Source organism: Myotis brandtii, unplaced genomic scaffold (assembly GCF_000412655.1).
Source record: "Myotis brandtii unplaced genomic scaffold, ASM41265v1 scaffold276, whole genome shotgun sequence".
Taxonomy (NCBI): Eukaryota; Metazoa; Chordata; class Mammalia; order Chiroptera; family Vespertilionidae; genus Myotis; species Myotis brandtii.
The window spans coordinates 608062-631716 of NW_005360509.1; the positions used below are offsets into that span (position 1 = coordinate 608062).

At 39.3% G+C, this 23655-nt stretch overlaps 1 protein-coding gene across 1 annotated transcript in view; it reads left to right on the forward strand.

The window, feature by feature from the left end:
* Positions 1 to 23655, forward strand: part of L3MBTL4 (l(3)mbt-like 4 (Drosophila)) — a 259747-nt gene that overhangs the window by 157653 nt on the left and 78439 nt on the right. Inside the window, exon 14 of the mRNA XM_005868713.2 lies at positions 16132 to 16305. Coding sequence (XP_005868775.1) covers positions 16132 to 16305 — 174 coding nt within the window. The remainder of the gene's footprint in view (positions 1 to 16131; positions 16306 to 23655) is intronic.

A 23655-nucleotide genomic window follows, 5' to 3' on the forward strand; every position in this document is an offset into this window, starting at 1 on the left:
TGCCTGGCTGCCGGCCGCCATCTTGGCTGACAGTTAATTTGCATATACTCACTGATTAGCCAATGAAAAGGGTAGCGGTTGTACACCAATTACCATGTTTCTCTTTTATTAGTGTAGACTAGAGGCCCGGTGCACGAAATTCATGCACAGGGGTGTGTGTGTCCCTCAGCCCAGCTTGCACCCTCTCCAGTCTGGGACCCCTCAAGGGATCGGGCCTAAAGGGGCAGTCGGACATCCTTCTTACAATCCAGGACTGCTGGCTCCCAACCACTTGCCTGCCTGCCTGCCTAATCACCCCCAAACCACTCCCCTGCCAGCCTGACTGACGCCTAACTGCTCACCTGCCTGCCCGATCACCCCCAACTGCCCTCCCCTGCTGGCCCAGTCACCCCTAACTTCCCTCCCCTGCTGGCCTGGTCACCCCCAATTGCCTTCCCCTGTGGGCCTGGTCCCCCCAACTGCTCTCCCCTGCTGGCCCGGTCACCCCTAACTGCCCTCCCCCACAGGCCGGGTCATCCCCAACTGTCCTCCCCTGCAGACCTTGGTCCCCCCCGCAACTGCCCTCCCCTGCAGTCCTGGTTCCCCCCAACTGTCCTCCCCTGCTGGCCTGAACACCCCCAATTGCCCTCGCATGCCAGCCATCTTTGACCACATGGAGGCGGCCATCTTGTGTGTTGGAGTCATGGTCAATTTACATATTACTCTTTTATTAGATAGGATTTTATTTTTTTAATATATATTTTATTGATTTTTTTACAGAGAAGGGAGAGGGATAGAGAGTTAGAAACATTGATGAAAGAGAAACATCGATCAGCTGCCTCCTGCACACCCCCCACTGGGGATGTGCCTGCAACCAAGGTACATGCCCTTGACTGGAATCGAACCCGGGACCCTTCAGTCTGCAGGCCGACACTCTATCCACTGAGCCAAACCAGTTAGGGCCTGAATGCCTTTCATATGCCCAGCACTGTGCTAGGTATAAGATCTACTCCTGTTTCTAGAAGCTCACAGTCTAGGGAAGGAGATGAATACCTATAATATTAATCAAAGGGCATGAGAATGGTGTGTTTAGGAAACTATGTATGAGTGGGTTCTTGATCCAGTCTAAGGGTTTCAAGGAGTTTCCTAGAAAAGGGGTTGTCCTCCCTGAGTGCAGAGTATGAGTAAGATTTAACCAGGCAAAGGGGAAAGGAGGAATACTCCAGTAAGAGAGAGTAGCCAGGACCCAAAATAAGTGTGGTACGTGCATGCATGCCTGCATCTCTGTGTGTGATTGCACTTAAGTTTAAATACCTGGAGCTTGGAGGTGGGTGGTGATGATGGGGATGAAGGGTGACAGATGAGGCTGAAGAAGTGACCTAAGCCCCTCCCATTGTAGTTTTAAACCTTTCCAACCTTTCCTGGCATGTGCCCTCATAGCCTCTCAGATGGGAGGTTGAGAGGACAGATATTTCATCTGGTATTCAGGTCTGAGGCCGTGCACCCACCCCTGTCATTGGTTGTCTTTCTTGGCTGCCTCTGCTGGTGGCTGACTGATGCTCTTTTAAACACATCTGATATAGTAAATGTAAGGGCCAGCTTTCCCTTCTTATGTCCCTAATACAGCATATTAGGCATTCTTTCCATGAGTATACTCAGCATTCTCCAGCTAGCCCAGGATGTAGGCATGGAGAATATGCTTTTGAACAATGTCATTGTGGTTTTATTATTATTCCATTGAGAACTTTTTTTTAATGACACTTCAAAATTGGGTCTCTGTTGCTACATGCCAAGATTTTTACATATGATGCTCTATATAATTATCACAACAAATGTTTTAAAATAAATATTATCTCTGTTTTATAGATGAGGAAACTGTGGTTGGTTTGGGAGGATTAGCCATCTTACTGGCTACCAGTAAGTAGCAGAGCCAGAGTTTTTATATAGTTGTTTAAGCTCATCATTATACGACGTATTGCCTCCCTCCCTTGCTGTTAAACTGAGGATTCCTGTGGCTGCAGAAGGAATTCTATTCCAGGTGGTGTGTCCCCACTGCCCTTTGCCCCCAGACATTCTGGGCGCTTAAATTCAGGCCCTGCCCAGGCTCAGCAGTCTCTTGGAAGTCTGTGAACTTCCCTAACAGTAGCTATTTCATATAATTTCTGTGTCCCCTTTTCTTCCCTACACCACCTCTTCTGCTTTCTTCTCCAAGAAGAGAGCGCCTACTTCACTGAAAAAATATTAACCAACTGGTCATAATTCTTTTCCTCCCAGAAAGCAGAGGAGCCCTTCTCCTGTTCACTGCTGGTCTCTGAGCTGTGCCCCAACCCTTGTTATCCACTGTCTATTAGTCAGTATTTCCCTTTCTAAGTGCATCTTCCCCACAAGACCTAAACATACTCTTAAAATACCGATATAAAGGAAAAACATAGAGCAGAGAAAATGAAAAAACTACCGTCAGACACAGTGATTTTCGAGAATCTCACAACATCATGTTAACTGAAGAAGCCACACCAAAACAACACAGCATGATGCAAATTATATTAAGTTCTGCAACTGGCCATCCCATCTGCTCAGTTCTGCCAGTTGTGCATGTGTCCCTATACAATGTGCTTGCTTTTGCCAGTTGCATTAATCCCACTCTTGAGGGCTCTACTCTTATGACCTAAGCATTTCCCAAAGGTCTCACCTCCTAATACCATCATTCAGGGATTTAAGATTGAAATATATGAATGGGGTAGGGGTGGATACAAACATTTAGTCTATAGCATTGACTAATTAGTTATTCCAGAGCCATTGGTTGAAATACTAGTATTGCTGTGTCCAGGACTATAACAGAAGCCACAAGAAGTGATAAAAGGAGTGTAGATATTCTCAAGGAGCTTGTAGTCTAATAAGGTTGAGAGTATATGAAGTATATGAATGAGTACCTAGGGTTTCAGCGGAGGGAGAGATTAGTTTGCAGTGGAGCAGTTGCAGAAAGCTGCCCAGAGAAAGTGATGTTCACACTATAAGGTGAGAGGAGTCATCGAATGCACTGTGTGGAGAAGGGGGAGAGAGATAGGAAGCTTATGGGCAGAGGGAAGGCTTGGCTTGTTCCCTCACCTCTTTCAAAGTGACCTCAGTGAGGCCACACCCACACACATGAGCATCATCTCTCGCCCCACTACTTTCTTTGCCATCATTGGAAATACATATTTACCTTTTTGTGTGGGTGTGCACGTCTGTGTGTGTATTGTTCACTGCAGTATCTCCAATGCCTAGAACAGTTTCTGGCATATGGTAGGTGTTCAGTTAATACTTTTGGAAGGAAGAAAGGGAGGGCAGAAAGAAAGGGAGGAATTCACATTCAAAATTTGGTTTTAATCTCCAAGTAGGTAGACTATGGATCTTGCAGAAGTGATGTCTATGTATTCCAGATTACATTGGATCCCCCACACTTTGCTTAAGTGTACATTGGAGCCATTTATAACACCCATTTCACATTTACTTTTATCCAGGCTTTAAATATCCAGTTTTTGAAAAAATAATTATGACAATAAACTCAAGTTGTCTTTGAGTTGTCCGTTATTAGTAGGACAGGAAGAGAAAATTGCCTAGGAGTGAAACTGAGGAAGGCAGTGGCTTAGTGTTCTTGAACAAGTGAATCAATGAATATATTTGAGAGATCCTTTTACATTCCTCTTGTCTGTATTTACCAAATAAAAAAGTAACAATCGGAGGACTCCAAGGAACCCATGAGAGCCACTATTAATTAGTTATTTGTAATTCTTTCAGCACTTTGGACGTGATGTGTTTTATAAATAAAGTTAATTATCCTTGCTTTTCTTTTGCTCCTTCCCCACACATCCCTTCAATCACATAGTTTTATTTTAAATGAAACAAAGCTTCATCAGTTTTTGTGGTTATACAATATAGCTTTTTGGACTCTTGAATATACTTTTTTTTTGAGTCTTTGTTCTCTTCTCTCACAGTTTCTGAAAACAGAGAAAGCAATTGCTATCTTCGTGCATGAATATGTTAACCTTCGATACTAATCAGATAATACTTAGACATGAACAAAACAGGAGAGTAATTTTTATTTCTCCAAAGAATCCTATCCATATCCTTTGTTTTGTTATCAGCACATCCAGTTCTGAAAAGTATTTTCTCATAATTTTATCTTTCCTGAAATTGCTTTTTGGGAAACACTGAGTGAAAGATGCAGTGTGCAAACAAACTGAATTAAATATGAAGGACAGATGATCTGGGCTGTGTTCTTCTGATGTGCTAGGGAGTCAACCAAGCCCAGAGCATAAACATTATGGAAAGCTTCCTTACTTACCATGTGCATTCTCAGACAGCGGGAACCATTTCTCCCCTTAATTTGCTGCATAACTTGATTGCTTCTAAATGTACTAACACTCAAAAAGAAGCTATTTTGTCAGTCATGCTTCTTAAAGATTACTTTTCATTAATTTAAATTTGAATTCAATTGAGAACAGACATTCTTTCCCCAAACCATTGTTTATCATAAATACCTCTATAAAGTCCTAGACACTATATTCTTATTTAAGTTTCCAAATAATGAGGGTACACACCTGTCATATTTTTGTTGGTAATCATTACCCCAGGATATGTTTTCATTGATTTTTTGGAGAGAGAGAGGAAGGGAGTGAAAAAGAAACATCAATGATGTAAGAGAAACGATCGGTTTGCCTCCCGTGTGTGCCCTGACCAGGGATTGGACCTGAAACCTAGCCTTGATCGGGAATTGAACCCACAACCTTTTGGTGTAGGAGAAAATGCTCCCACTAACTGAGCCACCCAGCCAGGGCTACTTGCCATATTTTGAATCTAACTTACATTTTACTGTATTTTAAGTACTGCTCAACATTCAGAAAAAGGAATTGTTTTCTCAATTTCATTCAGAAACCTATATGGCTTAGAGATTTCAAAAAGGACATTTCTGCATATATGGAGAGTTATTCACCAGCTCTGTCTGTGTGGAACACAGCTGAGAAGAGGACGCAGCAGGGAGAGGCTTATGTATAATCAGAGAATGTGCACACCATTTGTGTACTTCCCGTCCAGATCCAAAATGCGATGCACTCAATCTAAATACTTCTGAAGCCGTGATCATTCACTCTTCTAGCTTATTAATGTGAAGTTGCCAGCGTAGTAAACCTTTATAGGAAGGCATACTAACTACAGAAAAAAAAAGAGGACCCTCAGTTATCCAAGAATTTAAGGTTGGAAGGTGTGCCTTTTTAAAAACAGGTTTAAGTTTATATTATTATTTTAGAGATAAAAGAGGACTGTTTTGACAGTGACATGAGGCTGCATACTAGTGCTTGTGTGTGTGTGTGTGTGTGTGTGTGTGTGTGTGTGTGGTGGGTGGGTGTATGTCCGTATGTGTGCATGCAGTAGTCCAGAAATTTGGATATTATTGTTATTTAGCAAGTGGGCATCTCTACTAGCTAACTATCAATTTCCCCTAATTAAAAGTGTGTTCAGAAACTCAGAAGAAAGCACTGATGCTCATTAGTTCAAACACTAGACAATGGAATCAGCTGACCCTGGCAGCAGGCTGATTCTTGTCCCCTATATCTCTCTCCTTTGCATTTTCTGCCTCTCCTTACAGATTCTTCATTTCTAGTGACAGTAAAAGCCATCTGCCCTGGAACCTCAACATGCAAGAGATTCTGTGGCCTGAAGGAGGCCCTCAGCAGAGCAGATCTGCTATGCATAAAGTTGGCCAGGAGGCTGATGTGCATTAAAATATATCAATTTTTAAAATTTGAGTTTACTTTTTTAAATATAACAGCTTCAGTGAGCTAGAATTCATGTCATGCAATTCACCGATGGTTTTCAGTAAATGCAGTTGTGCAACTATCACCACAATTGATTTTAGAGCATTTTCTTCAGCCCTAAAAGAAACCTTTAGCATTTGAATTTTCACCTTCTTTCACTTCTTTGCAGTGCTTTCTCTCTTTTTTCTTTTCTACTTCTCTAGCTCCATCTTTTCATATATTCTCTTTTCCTGCTCCTCCTCTTCCTGCTTGCCCCTTTTCTAAGTTTCTCTTTCTTTTCCTTGCCGCTGGAAACCACAACTTTTGTGTTTGGCTAACTTTTGGGTCTGGCTATTGTTCAATGCCAAGGAAGGGGGATGAGGGAGAAAGAGAGGTCATTGACCTGAAAGTCTGAGAGCACCTGGGGATTAACTTACACAAATACGCTTAGGCATCTTCCCAGCACCTTCCTCTTCTCATTCCTGGACACATTACCCTATCCCTCTGTAGTTCTGTACTAAAGGCTCATATGATGCAACAACACTGCATTTTCTCACTCCGGTGCTTTCCTTATTCTCCAAAATAAGTGCAGACATATGAGTGATGCAGATGTATTGATATCAACCATGTCTCCTCTCCCTCTCCCCCTCCCCCTCCCTCTCTCTCTCCCCCTCACTCTTTTCAGGCCTATGTTTAACTGTAATGTTTATTTGCTCTATCACCAGATTAAAGTGGATAAAGGTCTCTGACATAAATTGGATTAGAGTTTCCCCAGTGGAAGCAGTGACACTCCTTCCCAGGCTGCAAAGGACTTAGTGAACACTGAGCAGTTAAAATTATCTCTTCCGACTGGTAGTAAATATTCACGATGAGATGTGCTTGGCCCCTCCGCCCAGTGCCTAACAGGTCACCTGCATTCACTGTGTGCAAGGCCACTGAGGACTTGCCCCAAATACAGATTCTGTGGCCATGGTACCCATGGGGGACAGGTGACTGAGGGCCAGGAAAGCCTCCTGGCCTCCCCTCCTCCTCCTCCTCCTCCTCCTCCTCTTTCTCCTCTTCTTCCTCCTCCTCCTCCTCCTCCTCTAAATGAAAGAAGACTATATTCAAAGGCCATAGGTAAGTCTGATGAAAATATCTCTTGTTTTTAAAGACAGTGGAAAGGTCAGGACAGCTGTGGTTGTTCGAGGCCTTCTGTGCGTGGAGGCCCCTGGCCCAGGGTTTCCTGGGCTTCCAGGAGGGCTGTGGCTTCAGGGGAGGGAGGTGCCGCCTCTCCTGTCTGTTGGCATGTGTGCACTTGTCCTCCAGGAAATCCACGCTATGTAACCAGTTCTTAGAAGGACTATGGCTCAGAGCAGGCTGTGTAATAATATGGCTTAATCACTCAGAATAGGCCTCCAGAGACAAGAATGCACCTGGGAGAGTGAGGCCAGTAGAGGGTGCTCCCGCCAGGGAAGGCAGGTCAGCGCTTCTGTCACCCATGGGGCTGTTGTTGGTGCCAAAAATTTGGGAATCACCCTAGAAGTGAGAAGTTCAGGTCTCATGACAATGAGTGTGATAATGATTAAATCCACCTACATACATGGACACACTTGAATGAGGCCTGCACATGTATGAAAAATAAAACCACAAGGAAATAGAGAAAATGGTGATGGTTTGCAGTGGGAGTAGGACATATTTCCTTTTAGTAACATTCTATACTAGAAATTTTATAATTTAAAAACTATATATAACTTTTATAACTTTCCTCAAACTATAAACTTCAGTACGTAGTTTGAAAGCTAAAACAAGGACAAGTAAAACTGTATTTTACTAGGTTAAATGCTAAGCTAGTAAAATCCCCAATCCTTTTCGTGGTCTAAACAGATAAGTAAACCTTGCAGAAGTGTGGGTAGAAAGCATAGAGCTGAAGTCTGCAAAAAATGAGAACACTTTTTATAAATATTTCACTGTCAAACTGATAAAATTTAATGAGTTAGTGGAGATTTAAACAATTTTTTAAGTCTAACAAAGTGAACAGGCAGAGTGCTTTGAAGCCCCAAAGAAACTGTTAGAAAGAGCATCCCCTTCCAGAGTGGAGTCATAGGTTAATTTCCTATTTCATATCAAGTGTCACTTTAAAAAGTGGCCCATCACTGGTCTAAAAAGAAATTGAACGTTTATCAGAGAGGCCAGTGTATAATACCATTGAGAAGATTTCATGTTGTCAACTACAAAGAAATCCTGATTTACCTCCACTAAGTTTCCTTCCTCAAGTCTCTCCACGGACGCAGACTCAGTCCCTTGAAAGCCTCACTATACCATAAATAAGGAGGCTCGGAGGCGCAGGAAGGGAAGGGAAGCAGCCAGCACTGCAAACTCCCACGTTCTAGAAAAACCCATCTGTCCTGAGACTCAGCTTCAACTAATTCTCAAGAATGGACTCCCAGTCTGGTGACTCCAGCTGAGAAATCCAGTTCCATAAATCACACCAGGAGCCATTTCTGGACCTGAATAATCCATGCTCCTGCAAATTGGACTCGTTCAGCTTTCTTAGAGTTTCCCCAAAACTAACACATCTAGAAGTTTAAAATGCCAGCTGATCTAGATGGATTTGCCAGCAAAAAAATGGAAAACTGGAACATTTCTATTGAAACCATTTTTGAACAAGCAAGTTTTTTTTCTTAATGGTAATTGATAAAATTCAGGACAAAAGCAACTTTTTCTACCTTTTTGAATATTAGTTACCGTCAGTGCCACACCCAAGTCCTCCCTCCTTCCTGGAATCTCCCCCTGTGGGGCGCGGCTACAGTGTATTGGCCAGGTTCAAGCCTCGGACTAATGAAAGGACAGGGTCCTCTCATTGCCACGTGCAAGTCCCAGCTGGAAGGGCAGGGCCCTCCCAGCACAATCATAGCCAACGGCTGTGGTTGTAAGCTTGAACCTATGGTCCGAACACGTGGCCCCACATGCCTGTGTGCTAGAGTTCAGGTGCATGTAATTGAGTGAGGTTGGAACTCACGAGAATGCTGTAAACAACGTGATCATGCCCCTACTTTCCCTCGTGGCATCAGCTATAAAATAAAGACACGGCTTGTGGGCGCTGGCGCTGTCTCCTCATCAGGGAGCAGCGCCCCACCGAGACCCCGCTTTCATTCTCTTGTCTGTCTTTTCTCAATCCTTTCACCCCCCCACTCAGGATCACCTTTGGCCATAGCATCCCCCAACCATGCCAGTGATGTCTTTCTTTTACAAAGAGTGTTCTTTATTGCTAAAGTACATACCCTTGTGCCATTTTAGCCTAAAGGAAATATGTCCCCATCCTGTTACAACTGGAGGCCAGGGACCACCACACATGATGCTCCTGCTGTACATGGCATAGCAAGTGGCATTGCAGAGTGCTGAGTGTCTTCCTGCTCGGACCAGAAGTCGAGTGTCCAATGAGTGATGTAAAGGGTGGGAAGCCTGTTACACCATGTCCTTTCCTTTGTCATGTCATGAGATTATTTGCGGGGCGGGGGGGGGGAATTAGTGGTTAAATAGTGACTCAAAAGAATATGTTACTGGGCAAAGTAAACACAGTGAAGTGGGCAGTGGAGGCAAAAAACTTTGGAGATTTCCAGGCAGCATTAAGATTTTCAGGGAACATTGACAGATGTACTAAACGTAAGCAGCAGCAGTGTGCATGCAGGCTGAGACTTGGAGATGCGTCCGTCCTCAGCTTCAGCCACAGGGGTCTGCTGGTGGCTCCCTAAAGGTCATCTTCCTGTTGACTTCTCACTCAGTGGTGTCTGTTCTGCTCACCTGCAGAATGCGTCCAGAGTTGTACTGCCAGGCCTGCGGTTTACAATGTTAGAAACAAACTACTTTATCTTACCCCTTCATCAGCAACCCTACCTTACCCAGCTTTATCACTACACTTACAAGGTTAGATTTCAGTGTTTTCCTTAACAATTCCTGAGTTTAGTGAGTCTTCAAGTCCCACTGATTACTTTTCTACAACATAGAAAAGTATAGGAAGGAACTCCTCTGTTCCTCCTGCTCTTATCCAGACCCTCACGCCTGCTGTCCAGATGCTGCCCCTGTCGGACCTCTGGCCTGAGGTGCTACAATGACCTTCCGGACCTTTCTCTACTGCATTTCTGATTAGTTGGAATTCTTAGCCAGACATTTGGATCTCAACCTCCCTCCCCCACACACAACCCAATCATGAACAAGTGTTGCCCACAGTCTTGCCTTCCAGCCGATTGGTCTTCTCCTGCAATCTTTTGTCTCTGTCCACACCCCTGGGACTGACTGAGGCCAGTCCTATTTCAAGAACCTGCCTCTGCACCCTCCTGAGTCCTAATTTAAGAAATAATAATAGAAACAGCAAAAACAGTTTTCTGAAAACATTCCCTTTCCAGATTTTATTTATATTTTGAAATAATACATATACTGTGATACGCACTTTTCATAATGCCTGGTTACATATTAATGTTTAATAAGTTAATGTTCCAATTGTTATGATTACATCATTATTAACTGTATACGTAATAGCAATAAACCACAACATTCACTGTTTTTGCCTTTTAGATTTTTAATTTGTTGGTTTTTGATCTTTGAGGTAAAGACTGTTGAGGTGGGGTCTTTGCTGTACTTTGGGTTGCCATAGAGCCTACATAGCTGTGTGTAGTCACATTCTATAAATATCTGTGGATGGAATTAAAAGACAGTAGTCTGTGCGCCCTACTCCTGGCCTCCACTAAAAGAGGACACTATTTGGATGCTTGTGGAGCAGGGTTAGGTGGAATGGTGCATTTGACCATGCCGATACCACCTTAGTGTGTGTATGTGTGGGTATCCAATGTTTAAATTCTCATTTAAAAACATGCTAGGATGGAGCTTTAAAGTCTTTTTCTGGTAGAAAGTCAAGACTATCCTCTATTTTCTTGTTCTTTCTCAGGGTTTTATAAATTACAGCCTGTCCCAATAAAAAAAATTATCCAGATGGCCAGTTCTTCATATTACATTTCAACCCGTGAAGAGAATGTGCCTTTGTTTCTAAAGAATTCCTCTTTACCTTATTCTATTTTTGTAGCAACTCGGTAAATTTCAGAATGAAATTCAAAAACATTAAGCAGCTTAAATTTTCAAAGTATTATAATTTCCCTGCTTGTTCTCTCTGTGTAATCAGTGCCAAAGGGGTTATATAAATATACCAATATCTTCAATATTCATTTGGCAAAGTACCTAGTGTGTGCAAGGCATTATACCAAGTGTTTCATTGGTTTTATTTTCTCTAATGTATTCAAAGAAAATACAGAGGCAGTTTGGCATAGTACTTAAAAGCTTGGACCCCAGTGTCAGGCTACCTGGATTTCAATTCCATCTTTACAACTTCTTAACTATGTGACCCTGATTGACTTATTTAATCTCTCTGTGCCTCAGTCAAATGCAAATCATAATAATCCCTATTTCATAAGGATATTGTGAGAACCAAATGATTTAACATAAAAAAGACCTTAAATTAGGGTTATAAGAGTAAAAACTATAGAAGCATAACCTGTTATTGGTAATATCTATATATACAAGAGGCTAATATGCAAAGTGTCCCCTTGGGAGTTCAACGGGGAGAACGGGAGTTTGATCGCTAGCTATGACATACGCTGACCACCAGGAGGTGGCACGGAATGAAGGAAGGCCCCAGCTGGCAGCTGGCAGCCGGGGAAGGGAGGCCCCAGCCGGCAGCTGGAAGGCCCCGATCGGCCCTGATCGCTGGCCAGGCCTAGGGACCTTACCCATGCATGTATTTCGTGCATTGGGCCTCTAGTTATGAATATTAGACTAACCGAATTGTGTTTTGATGACATCTCTCTTTAATTTTAAAAATAATTTTACTACTTAAATTTAGCAGAATAAACTTTTTCATGTGTATATATTAGATAACCCGATCAACTTTTATAAAGTATTTTACCTGTTGATTCTCAACAATTATTTAAAGCAAATGACTTGAATAATCTTCTAGAAGAGTTTATGGTAAGAAAAATAGTTTGATGATATTTTCTTGAAAGAGATATTTGTTTTTATCCATAATTATCCTGATGCCCCCATCTTTAATATCTCAAGGTTATTTATTAAAAGAACAAAACAAAGGAAAACCAGTTTTTAAATAGCTCCCTTCAAAATATAAAAAGGATTCCTATTGTTGGTTCTTTTTTCTAATTAGGACAATATTGCTTTACACACACTAAATTGCAGTACATTGCCTTTGGTGTGGTAACTAATTTAGAGGGTAGAGAATTAACAATCAACTTCTTTAACAAGAAGTCTGCCTATACATATTTGAGCCTGCAGATGAATTTTTATTTGAATACTGTAAAATTATAAAAGGCCACCTCTTATCTAAATGTATATTTTGTAGTATTACAAAAAAAAAACCAAACCCTCCCTAGCATATCATTTGCTAGGGACAGTAGGACGTCTTAAGTCCTCTTTTATCTATTAGTGTTTGGGACTACTTAGCGCAGGCAGCTGAAGGACGCTTTATTTTCTGACTTGGGCTGGTTTGGTTTTGCTATTTCCATCACACAGACTGTACTCCTAATCTTAGCCCATAGGTTCCTTGAGGTGACTATGAATTTATCACTTTAAGAAAGAGCATCCCAAAACAACATCTAAATGTCCTGTTGATATTAAGTCAACATTAGCATTGAACACAAAGTTTAGATATTTGTGAGTATATATTAATATATAAATATCTAAGCATATCTTCATGCATATCCAGATAAATTTTACAACTTGGGTCTAAGAACATACTTTTATAACAAGTAGAAGAGAGTGGGCAAAATAATGCCTCCTTTTTCTGAAATGCATCTACAATGTGAAAATTGAATTCCTGTAACTAACAGTATTATGAATTATAGAGGGATAAATTAGGGTTGGAAAGAAATAGCCTTTATTGATTGCACATAAGCCAGGTATTATATTCGCATTCTGCATTCAATGCAATTTTTACGTTGACCTAGTGAGTGGAATGCTATTCTTCATGTTACGAATGAGGAAGCCAAGATCTGCAGAGGTGAGGGTTGGTGGTAGAAGGGGGACTGAAACTCAGTTTGCCCTGTTGAAAGTATCTTTTACTACTTCAGGATTCCCTGGTTGCTTTAGTTGAGTAGAATAAATTCTTCCTTTAAAAGAAGAGTAAAGAAAGGTTTGTAGCCCTGGAGGAACTTTTAAAAGGATCATTAGGGCCTTCTACTTCCAGAACAATGGAGTATAATATTTTTCTTCATTACTTTCACTAATACCTAGACATTATATATAAAATAAACATATGAAGGCTCTGAAAAGTGGAGAGGAGGAAGTAGACCAACTAGAGACTTCAAGACCGGAGTAGCAACACAGTGGTGCATTTCCTATGTTTTCTTTCTCCTTATATATCTTGGGCTAGTTGTTGTTTCCATTTTTCATTGTTTCGAGTATGTTAATAATTGCTGTTAAAGCATTTTTTATTGATTTCAGAGAGGAAGGGGAGAGAGAGAGAGAGAGAGAGAGAGAGAGAGAGAGAGAGAGAAACATCAGTGATGAGAGAGAATCATTGATCAGCTGCCTCCTGCACACCCCACAGTGGGGACCTGGTCCACAACCCAGGCATGTTCCCTGACCGGGAATTGAACCATGACCTCATTGTTCAAAGGTTGAGGCTCAGCCACTGAGCCATATAGGCCGGTCATGAAGCATTTTTATTATGGCTGCTTTACAATTCTTGTAAGATAATTTTAGCACCTATGTCATCTTGATATTGGCATTAGCAACATGAAAACATATGAAAGTATAAAATTCACCACTAAAAGAAAGTATATATTCAAATTCAGAATACTCTAATACTGTAATGGTAATATATCAGTCACTTTAGCAAAAAAGTTAAATTTAAAATGTTTAAAAATGACTATAGCCACAATAACTTGCTATGAATACACAATCTTCAGCAAGAATAATAAAGCTGGAGGCATCACACTTCTGATGTCAAATTATATTGCAGAGGTATAGTAATCAAAACAATATGCCATTGGCATAAAAATAGACATGTAGACCAATGGAAGAGAACAAATTCTAAAAATGAATCCTTGTATATACAGTTAATTGATCTTTGACAAGGATGCCAAGAATAAACAAGGGGGAAAAGATAGTCTCATCAATAAATGGTATTGTGAAAAGTGGATATCCATGTGCAAATGAAACTGGACTCTTATCTTACACCATACCCAAAAATCAACTCAAAATGAATTAATGACTGCCCTGGCTAGGTCACTCAGTTGGTTGGAGTGTCATCCCTTAAGCCCAAAAAGGTGTGAGTTTGATTCCCGGTCAGAACACATACCTAGGTTGTGGGTTCGATTACTGGTCACGGAGTGTACAAGAAGCAACTGATCAAAGTTTCTCTCTCATATTGATGTTTCTCTCTACTTTCCTCTCTCTAAAATCAATAAACATATCTTTGGGTGAGGATTTTAAAAATGAATTAAAAACTTAAATGTAAGGTCTTAAATTATAAAACCTCTAGAAGAAAGCTTATGGTAAAAACTCCTTCTTTCTTTCCTGTGCCCTTTTCCTTTTTTGGTGGTATTCAAAACCTTGTCCTGCTTCTGCTCACCTGATTGGTGCTAAAGATTAAGTGATCAATATTGGAGCTACCCAAGAAAGTGTCAGGCATCTTTAGGAAAGTTGCTTATCCTATGTGAGCCTGTTTTCTCCCCTGTAAAATAAGTAATACTAATACTATCTTTGGGTATTTAGTAATAAGTTTTTAAAATAATGTATGTGAAACACCTTGAATTGTAATGGGCGTATAGTATACACTCAATAAGAGTAGCTATTTTGTTCTTATTATAAGTTGTATTCATTGGTATATATGTCTTAGCTTTACTAGATTTATATGTTCTAAATTGCTTATCATGTAGCAGATGCTCATTTAATGGGTTGTTGAATCAATGAATGAATAAACTAATAAATCAATGGCAATTATTAAAAAGTATAGAAAATGCATATAAAGAGACAGGCCTATCTGTAGCACAGGCTGCTGATCCACCCTGATGTCAGTACAGATTTTCCCAGACATGTTGGGCTCGGCTGGTGTCATCCTAACCATTCCATCACAAATTTCAGATGTAGGTTAGTACTACAAACCCTCTGAGGCTAGACTGATTTTAGGCCCTCCCTGGGAAACTCAGTCTACCTTAAAATAGAGGAAAAGCTGCATTTGTTCTTGGTTTTATCATGATCTTAAAATTACAAAAGAAAGCTTTCACATATTCAGAAAGAATTTCTTATGCAGCATGTATCAGCAAATTTACAGTAAATAGGAAATGAATTTCTATAAAGGAACCACCTGCCTAAATATTAATTCATTTGACTGTGTGCCTTTCTAGATGTGGATAACACTGTGATGATAGCAACTGCCATGTAATGATGTGTGTGTGCATGTGTGCGTGTGTGTGTGGTGTATGTGTAAGAGAGAGAGAGAGAGAGAGAGAGAGAGAGAGAGAGAGAGAGAGATTGATAGATTGATGGTCACAGTAACCATAATGAGTTGAACTCAATTTCATTTCACTGGAGAGAAACGAAGCCTGAAGCCCCAGCAGGGCACGTTTTCCCAGGGTTGTGTGCCGGTGACCTCTGTCACACCTGTGCTTTCACTGACTGTGGCTGCCCCATTCCTAACAGCAGCAGAGCTTTGGGGCCTCTTTGGAGACAGGCGTGTGCACACAGAAGTCTAACAGCGATAGTCAGTCAGCCTATTGAAAGAGCCAGATCATTTGTCCTGGCCAGTCCTCCTGCCCACACCTGACATTAGGCTCCAACCACATCCAGCATTCAGGGTTCAGCCTTAACTGTAGTCTCTCCTCTTTCACCTACAGGTGCCCCTTCCCATTCAAACCCATAACTTCATAGCAAGTTTCAGGAGGATTAAGCCAAATCCAGATATAGTATTCCTGGATATATAAATGTTAAGAAACAAAAGCATAATATTCTCTGATACTGGTAAATATTTTAGTTAACCATAATATTTTTTATATAAATAGTCAAATCAGGGCTTAATTATTGGAGGGAACTTTGAGTCGTGTTTCTATAATATTTTCATCACTCCATTAGGAGCACATATTTATGTTGTTCTTAGATTTTTAAGCTTCCCAAATTGTAAAAATCATATATTCTGATGAATCTATCTAGAATACCAGCTGACCAGTGTCTAGAATCTAAAAATATTATCCAGGGACAATATGAAACGAAACTTATTTCAGTGTGTTCATTGAAAGGAGAATGTCTACTCAATGTTTAAATATTGGATGTAGGTCTGTTCCAAAGACAATGGTCACTGATTTAGCACTGCAAACTGTGCTCTCATTTTATTACAAACCAGTGCTTTTGGCTGCCCATATTCGGAGATGAACTTGAAAAAGGAGACAACACTCCATGAATGTGTGAGAGAACAAACACAAGCAAATTTGGAATCAGACTCTTCACATTTAAAATTGAAAAATCTCTGTAATTTGAACTTCAACAGAAAACATGAAAAGGTGAACAGTCATCCCAGGTAAGGAACTTTTTGAAAATGTGAAGCAGAAAGTAAACCATGTAGAATAGTAAAAGAACAATTTTGTTAATAGTAATAATTCATCATATTTCTTTGAAAAATTTCTTTTCTGGGAATTATTATGATCACTGGCTCATAGAATTCATTTAAAATATTTTATTTTCATTTGATCTTCATTTAAAAATATTTTATTTATCAAAATGTGAATGTATCTCTTTGTAAATGTATATATTACATATAAGCAATAGAAAGCATATTTCCTTTACAAAATTCTATAAGATTTCCTTTTACCTTGACAACTTTTTTATTCTTTGGATTCATTTTATAGAAATGATTCTTTTGGCACATGGCCTAGCATTTGTACCCAGCAAGTCATATCAGGATGTCCTCTCCTACCTGCTAACTCGTCTCTGTCATCTTGAATCCAAATGTACCTCAGATACGATTTTTTCTGACTTTGAATAGTTTCCTTTTGATTTTTTGATAACACATCATCCTTTTGTTTTGAAATATAAATTTACATTTAAAGTATCAGGTTCCAATGTTTATTTACATATAATCATTTTCTAAAGAACCTTATTTGGCATTTTTTAACCTAAATTAGTAAATATTCTAAATAACATCGTCTCTATAAAGGCGCTCGATTCTCCATGCTGTGAAGAATAAACCCAGAAAAATCTAACACTAAGTAAATGATTGGAAACCAGACAGAGATGGAGCCAAGAAAGGAGAAGTGGGAAGTGGGTGTTTTCAGACCCGTCTGCAGGCAGAAAGCAGTCATGTTCAAGCCCTTGCATGACACTGGCCCCTCCCTCTGCCAGCTCTGAGGGAGCTGCTGCTGAGGGCGGCTGTGTCTCCAGCCCTCCAAAGCCTCGCTCCTTGCACTTGGCAGGTGGACAGGGAAGACGTGCCTGCCTCTCTGTGGGAGCAGAGTCTGCACTGGAACAGCTTTCTGCCCATTTACACCTTCAGTCCCTACAGGGGAGCTCCTTTCCTCCCAGGGGAGACCTGTTCATCGGGAGGGTACACTTTTCACACTATGGACTGTGGGTTTCACACTCTGAACTTTGGGTTTTGCATTTTGTGTGGGGTTTTTTTTCATGCAAATGTTGTTATACAGAATTTGTGTAGCATTTCATTTTTGTTAAATAGTTTATTTTGATTTTGATCCTTGTGCACACGACTGCAGATTAGCTCCCCTCTAGCGCATGACCTATATGCTATGGACATGCGTGCCTCTGTTTCTGTTGCTGTATCTTGCATTTTTATTTGTTATACACCCACTCCTCTTGTTGAAACCTCACAGGTCTAGTTGTTCTTCACTGTGCTTCACACCCACACTGTTTACAACTCTAAGTAGTTGAGAGCTTGAACATCCCATTTTCTAGTTGAGGGAGAATTTTTTTAAACTGTTTTCCAAGGAACAATGCTTATTTATTTTCATATACTGTATCTATTTGCTTTATCCTTGCTATTCTCTGCTTTTATCTTTTTCCCTACTAAAATCTCAGTCAGTCTCTCTTGTAAATATTTTAGGCATTCATCCTCAACGTCAAAAGCCATATAAACTGAGCAGATCTTTGAACTGTTCTAAAAAATAATTGCAAAGTTGTATTGTCTCCCAAGTGAGCTAAACTTTTCCTTTCAGCACAGATATATATATGGCTTCCCCTGTCTTGAACTCCCCTTAGTAATTTGCTCTTTTCAATATATTATTATGCACTTTATCATTTTAAAGGGGCTTTGCACTGAAATAGCTCAGATAAGCGTAATTACTACAGATAGGAAGAAACAGGAAAAGGTTAGTTGATATTTGAGCAAAAAGTCACACGATCCTTTTCTATCAAATCCTATTTCATGTATGCACAGAACTATGCAAGCAGCTGTATGGATAAGGGGAGTAGCGGCACACATTTGAATTCTTAAATCTTCTTTTGCTTTCAAATCTCAAGACCAAAGCTATCATTGTACTCCAATCTGTCCACTTTTACTTTGAACCAACCATCATAACAATGTTTAAACATTATTGGCAGTTGTGCCCACTGTGACTCTATCCCCCAGCTCCATGACACCCTGTTCATGGTCTAGAATTCCAGCGGGAGTTCAAAGACATCAACAAGGAATAATATGTATTCTAATTATAAGGAAATAAAGTATATTTTAACCCAACTCACAGTTTCCTTATAGTAATTTCCTGAAGTTGCTTTTCCTCTAACCCAAGATATCAGGTACAGGTCAGGGAGAATATTTAAATTCCATCTGTTCTACATGGTAAGAAATAATTTTTACTTGGTTCATATACAAACATAAGCATGGGGGGCTAAATTAGTGTAAATTAGAGTTATAATTCCCACTGGCCTCCAGTCCATCCATTCGTCGCTGAGCTCTGGACAGGACTTCTGTAATTTCTCATACAAGCAACACTTGTCACCTTAGAAATTCCAGACTTTGTGTAATTCACATGCAAAATATAAAATTAACTCTTGACACTCTTCCAAAATCAATTAGATGCTGCCCAACAATTTAATGGATTTTGTCTTTTCCTTAACTGCATCCCAGTTTTGTGTATATTTTTTAAAAGTATGTTTGTTCTCATGTTAATCTTTGAAGAGAGTTATTAGTAAACATTTAGTCTCCATAATTTTGTAGTAGAAATAGTCTATTTATGTTCACATTTTCTTAGTAGAGGGTCAAGTTTTAAAATTGAGTGGATTATATACTAATAGATGTTTATAAAATTAACCTTCATAGCAGTAGGACTACATATTAATACAACTTTAAAAACTAGATTCATAATAGGTCACCACTACTGAAAAACTATGTAGATCTTCCTTTTCCCTTGTACTAACAGCGTAGTGGGATAGTCATGGTGCATTAAATAGAGGCATATGACTTTATGCTTGAGTGTCTTTCCTTTGGGTATGTACTCTAGAAGGGAAAAAGCCTTTAATTTGTTTAACAGTCTATAGTTTTCACATACATTAACTTTGGAGCTCCTGTAGTCTTGTGATTTAGTCAAAGCGGAAATTACTGTCATCATAGCATTGCCATTTAGATGAGGGAGTAAAAATCCTTACTTGTAGCTGATCTTGGACCCAAACATAGGTAGTTTGATTAAATTCAGAGTATTCCTAGTCCAGTAAATTAATAATAGTAACACCAAAATATTAATATCATTCACTTACTTTGAGCTAAAGCATTGTGCTACACAATTTATATACATCATCCTGTTCATTTTATTTCATTGTCACAACCACCTTTTGTGTGGTTAAGTGTTCTAATTCTGATTTTATAATGTAGGCATCTTAAGATTAGAGAGGTTAATCAAAGTGTCCAAGATCACACAGATAATCAGTAGAAAAGTTAGGATTGGAATCTAGAACTGCCTGACTCCAAATCCTCTACATGTTTCAACTTAAGACTAGCAAAGGAATGACAGTTTAAGACCTTGAAATTGCCTGGCTGGATTTAAATGTAGACTACTCTCAGCTGCTAGCTAAAATTCTCAAGGTCATCTCATGATGCATTTATTTCTTATTTTGTGAAAACAGAATACTAAAGGGGAAGAATCTTAACTGTTTTTTCCCAAACTGTTTATTCTTATGTGTATATTATAAATAAGAACATTTATAATCTACCTTGAACACATTTTATTGTAATATACTAAAGGATTCTATCTGCAACAAGGGAATACAATTATACTTATTAAAAACAGTTTTATCATAGAGAAAATTACTTTGAAATGCAACTCCCCCACATCTCCCTATATTCTGTTAGCTAGCTTCTCCAGGCCAGAGCAGGACATTTCCTTTCTGGCATTTCCAACCCACCTAAGTATTCTTTAATGACTTCTTTTACCTCCCCAGAGCAGTGTTTTATATATTTTAATTCACACAATTGGTAGAACCACCATTAGTTAAAATACCTGTCATATTCGATCATTACTATTAAGAAGATCCAAGAAACTGCCTAATAAAGCTCACTTTGTTTTTCCTAATGCCTGCCATAAAATAAATTTTATGCACTTCCCTAAGGCCTGTATTGATGATGAAAATGCTTGGGGGAAGTTATGGTAATCACAGAATGGCATGTAGTGGAATAACTCCTTAATGATCCTCATAATACATTCCACTGCCATGAGCCAACTAGTTTATTTCCACTATTTAAATTAACTGCAACATAAATACCTTCTCTGAAGTCCATTCTCAGAATTAAAATAGTGTTAGTTGGTTGTTCCACATATTAACTTTCCAAGTTATTGGATAAATTTTATTTAATCCATCAGCCTTTTCTCTCACTCCTTCCCACATAAATTCTCTGCTTTAGGGGATAAAGTCTACTCCGTGTCTCACCCCTTGTCATCATCTGCAATATTGTTTTTATTTCCATTCATCTTGCTTTGTTTATCCATGCCTGCATCTTCTCCCTTCTCCAAGGCTCATTGCTCTCTCTAAATTTTCTATAGCAGTTCCAACCCATATGAGATTCTTGAGGTTAGAGATTGTGTTCTACATGTCTCTGTATTTCTGACACTTAATATAATGTCAGACACTTAATAATCACTCAGAAAATTAAGTACATTTTGAGCAACATTATGTGCCAGGGACTGTCCTAGGCTCCAGGATATGGATCAAATAAGAGACGACCCCATTCCTTGTTCTTAGCTTATGCATGTGTGTCTGCATGTGCCTTTTTTACTACTTGTGTTGTGTGTGCCTTATTTTTTCAAAAAAATTGGAGGCTGCTAAAGGGTTATGAACCAGTTTTCATTATGGTTTTGGATGTGTGTTTTTTCATTAATTTTTCCATTGTAGGACTTAACAAGTCTAAATTGACTGATTCAGATATAAACATTACCTCTTAGAATCTCAATTTCTTTACCTGTAAAGTGAAGATAAAATATGAGGCTTAGATTTTGACTATAGATATATGGATAAATATAGATGTAAGATAGATGTAGTTATAGCCATATAATTGGACCTGGCACATAGTAGAGATTATTGAAATAGTAGTTCCCTATATTCATTTCATTTTTATAAAAATTGTTGATTTTAAAGTCTTGCAATTCTACCAGTTCTAGTTGTGTATATATACCACACATCTTTGCACCAATCATAGAAAGTTAGACCTTTAGTTATTTGAAATATTACTCAGCATCTGGAGCTACATTGGACCCTAATCAGTTGAGCCGTGAGCAAAGCACCAAGACACCAGTTCCTTCTGGGCCTGTAGAGGATTGTGTCTACAGGAACCCTGCAGGCCTTCCACACCAGCTCCCGCCCAGATCACACTTCAGGTGTGACAATCCTGGAGCTTACAATGGGGCAGGACTCAAACGATGATCTAATCCAACTTTTTCAACATAGAAATAAGGATATCAAAGCCAAAGAATTTATTTCCCTGTTGACACTGTTATTAGTTGCAACATGCCAGGACTACTCCAAGCCCTAGTGCTACAGCAGTGAACAAAACAGACTGAAATCCTGGTCCATCCTGGTCCTTTTTAGCCTTTACTTAGTGATAAGAATGTCACACCAGCTAGGAAGTGGCAGAATGAGGATTTGTTCTCAAGCAAAATGACTCTAGTCCCTGCAGCCTTGGCAGTGAGCATGCAGATTCACTCATTGCATCAGCACTCATTCATTCAGCAAATATGTATGGAGCTTCTTCAGTTGCCAATTGGTGTGTTAGAGGCTGGGGATATGGAGGTGAACAAACAGTCCCATCTCAGCAGGGAGTATATTTCAGGTGGAGGAGATGGAGGAGTAAAACAAAAGTAAACCATAAATGAAGAGAAAAATCACAGATTGTGATGGGTGCCATGAAAGAAGTAAAAGGGTAACACTTGAAATGCTTTCAGCTGTTACCTATATTAGCATCCTGTGGACCATAAACAGATCCAAGCCTTAAAGAAAAAAGGGAGCAGCATTCTGTTGAATATTTTGAAAATTGAAATGAAATTAGGTGTGTCAAGATCAGCACAGGAGTGTAGACAGAAACTGTGATGACATGAAAGGACCTGGCCCTCATTGGCTCAACTCATCTTGGTTCCTTTGGCAGTTCATTGTAGTCTTGTGTTTCCTCAACAAAGTTACTGTTTTGCTGAAATGTTATAAAATAACCAGTGTATACCTTAAAAAGACCTTTACAAATACTTTTCTGAAATGATTCTCTTGCATTTTACAATTTATTGTGAATCTCTGGATTTCTGGATCCTGTCTTGGCCCAGGCTCTTAGTAAGTAAATCCCATCTTCTGCTGTAGAACAGTGTGTGCTAAAATGCTCATGGTTCTTTGCATAAAGCAAACATTGGTGTTCTTGCACCCCAGAAAAAAATAAAGTTGTTGCCCAATCACCAGCGGGTATTTTTTTCTCATCTACCTTACATACCTAATCTAGCTTTAAAATAATTATTTCCCATTCATTGTAAATAGTAAAATGAGGACATTAACATGTTTTTCCCCTATGTAAAGCCATGCTTGTGTATTATAGGAAAATGAGAAAATATACATTAATAAAAGTAGAAAAATTAAACATTGAAAACATTTAATAATACCCATACCTTTCCCTATCAAACAGTATAAGTTAAAGGCTTATAAGAATATGACAAAATTCTTAGCAATAATTCAGGTAATATAGAAGTTTAAAAAAATAATAAATTCTCATTTCCCACTCCTGAACTCTGATGCTGTATCCTGGTGCGTGCATGTGTGTGTGTGTGTGTGTGTGTGTGTGAATAGATTGTCATGTTGTCTCCTACACCTGTTCTGTGTTGATGGATGTATACCGATATGTAGATACACACTCTTTTTTAATTACATTAATTTTTGCTAAGGTTTCTTTGAAAGTTAGCTTGTATCTACTCTGGGTAGATTGCTATATAATCATGGTAAATATTGGGAAAGGTGCTGCATTCCTGAAAGGTAAACACGGGGACACTAATTTCTGAGGCTTCCACAAGATACAGGCATATTTTATCCCAAGTATATAATAGTGGACTGAGCAAAGCACCTGTAAGTAAACCAACACCTATCACCAAAAGAAAAATAATCTGGTCTTGGACTTTAGTTTTTATATGGAAATGTTCTAAAAACATAGACAACTAAGTACCCACAAAGAAAAAATAAATTTGCCATGCAAAATCATTGTTTGCTGCCTCAAAGAAAGTCTGAAGATAAAAGATATTAGCTAAAAAGTATGTTTTACTTATTTAACAATATATCATGGATAATCTGCCATGTTAACACAAGTGGATTCAGTGCATTATCTTTAATAGCTGAATCATATTCCACAGAGTGGACATGCCTTAACTATTTCACACATTTCCCTACTGACAGGTATTCAGGTTGT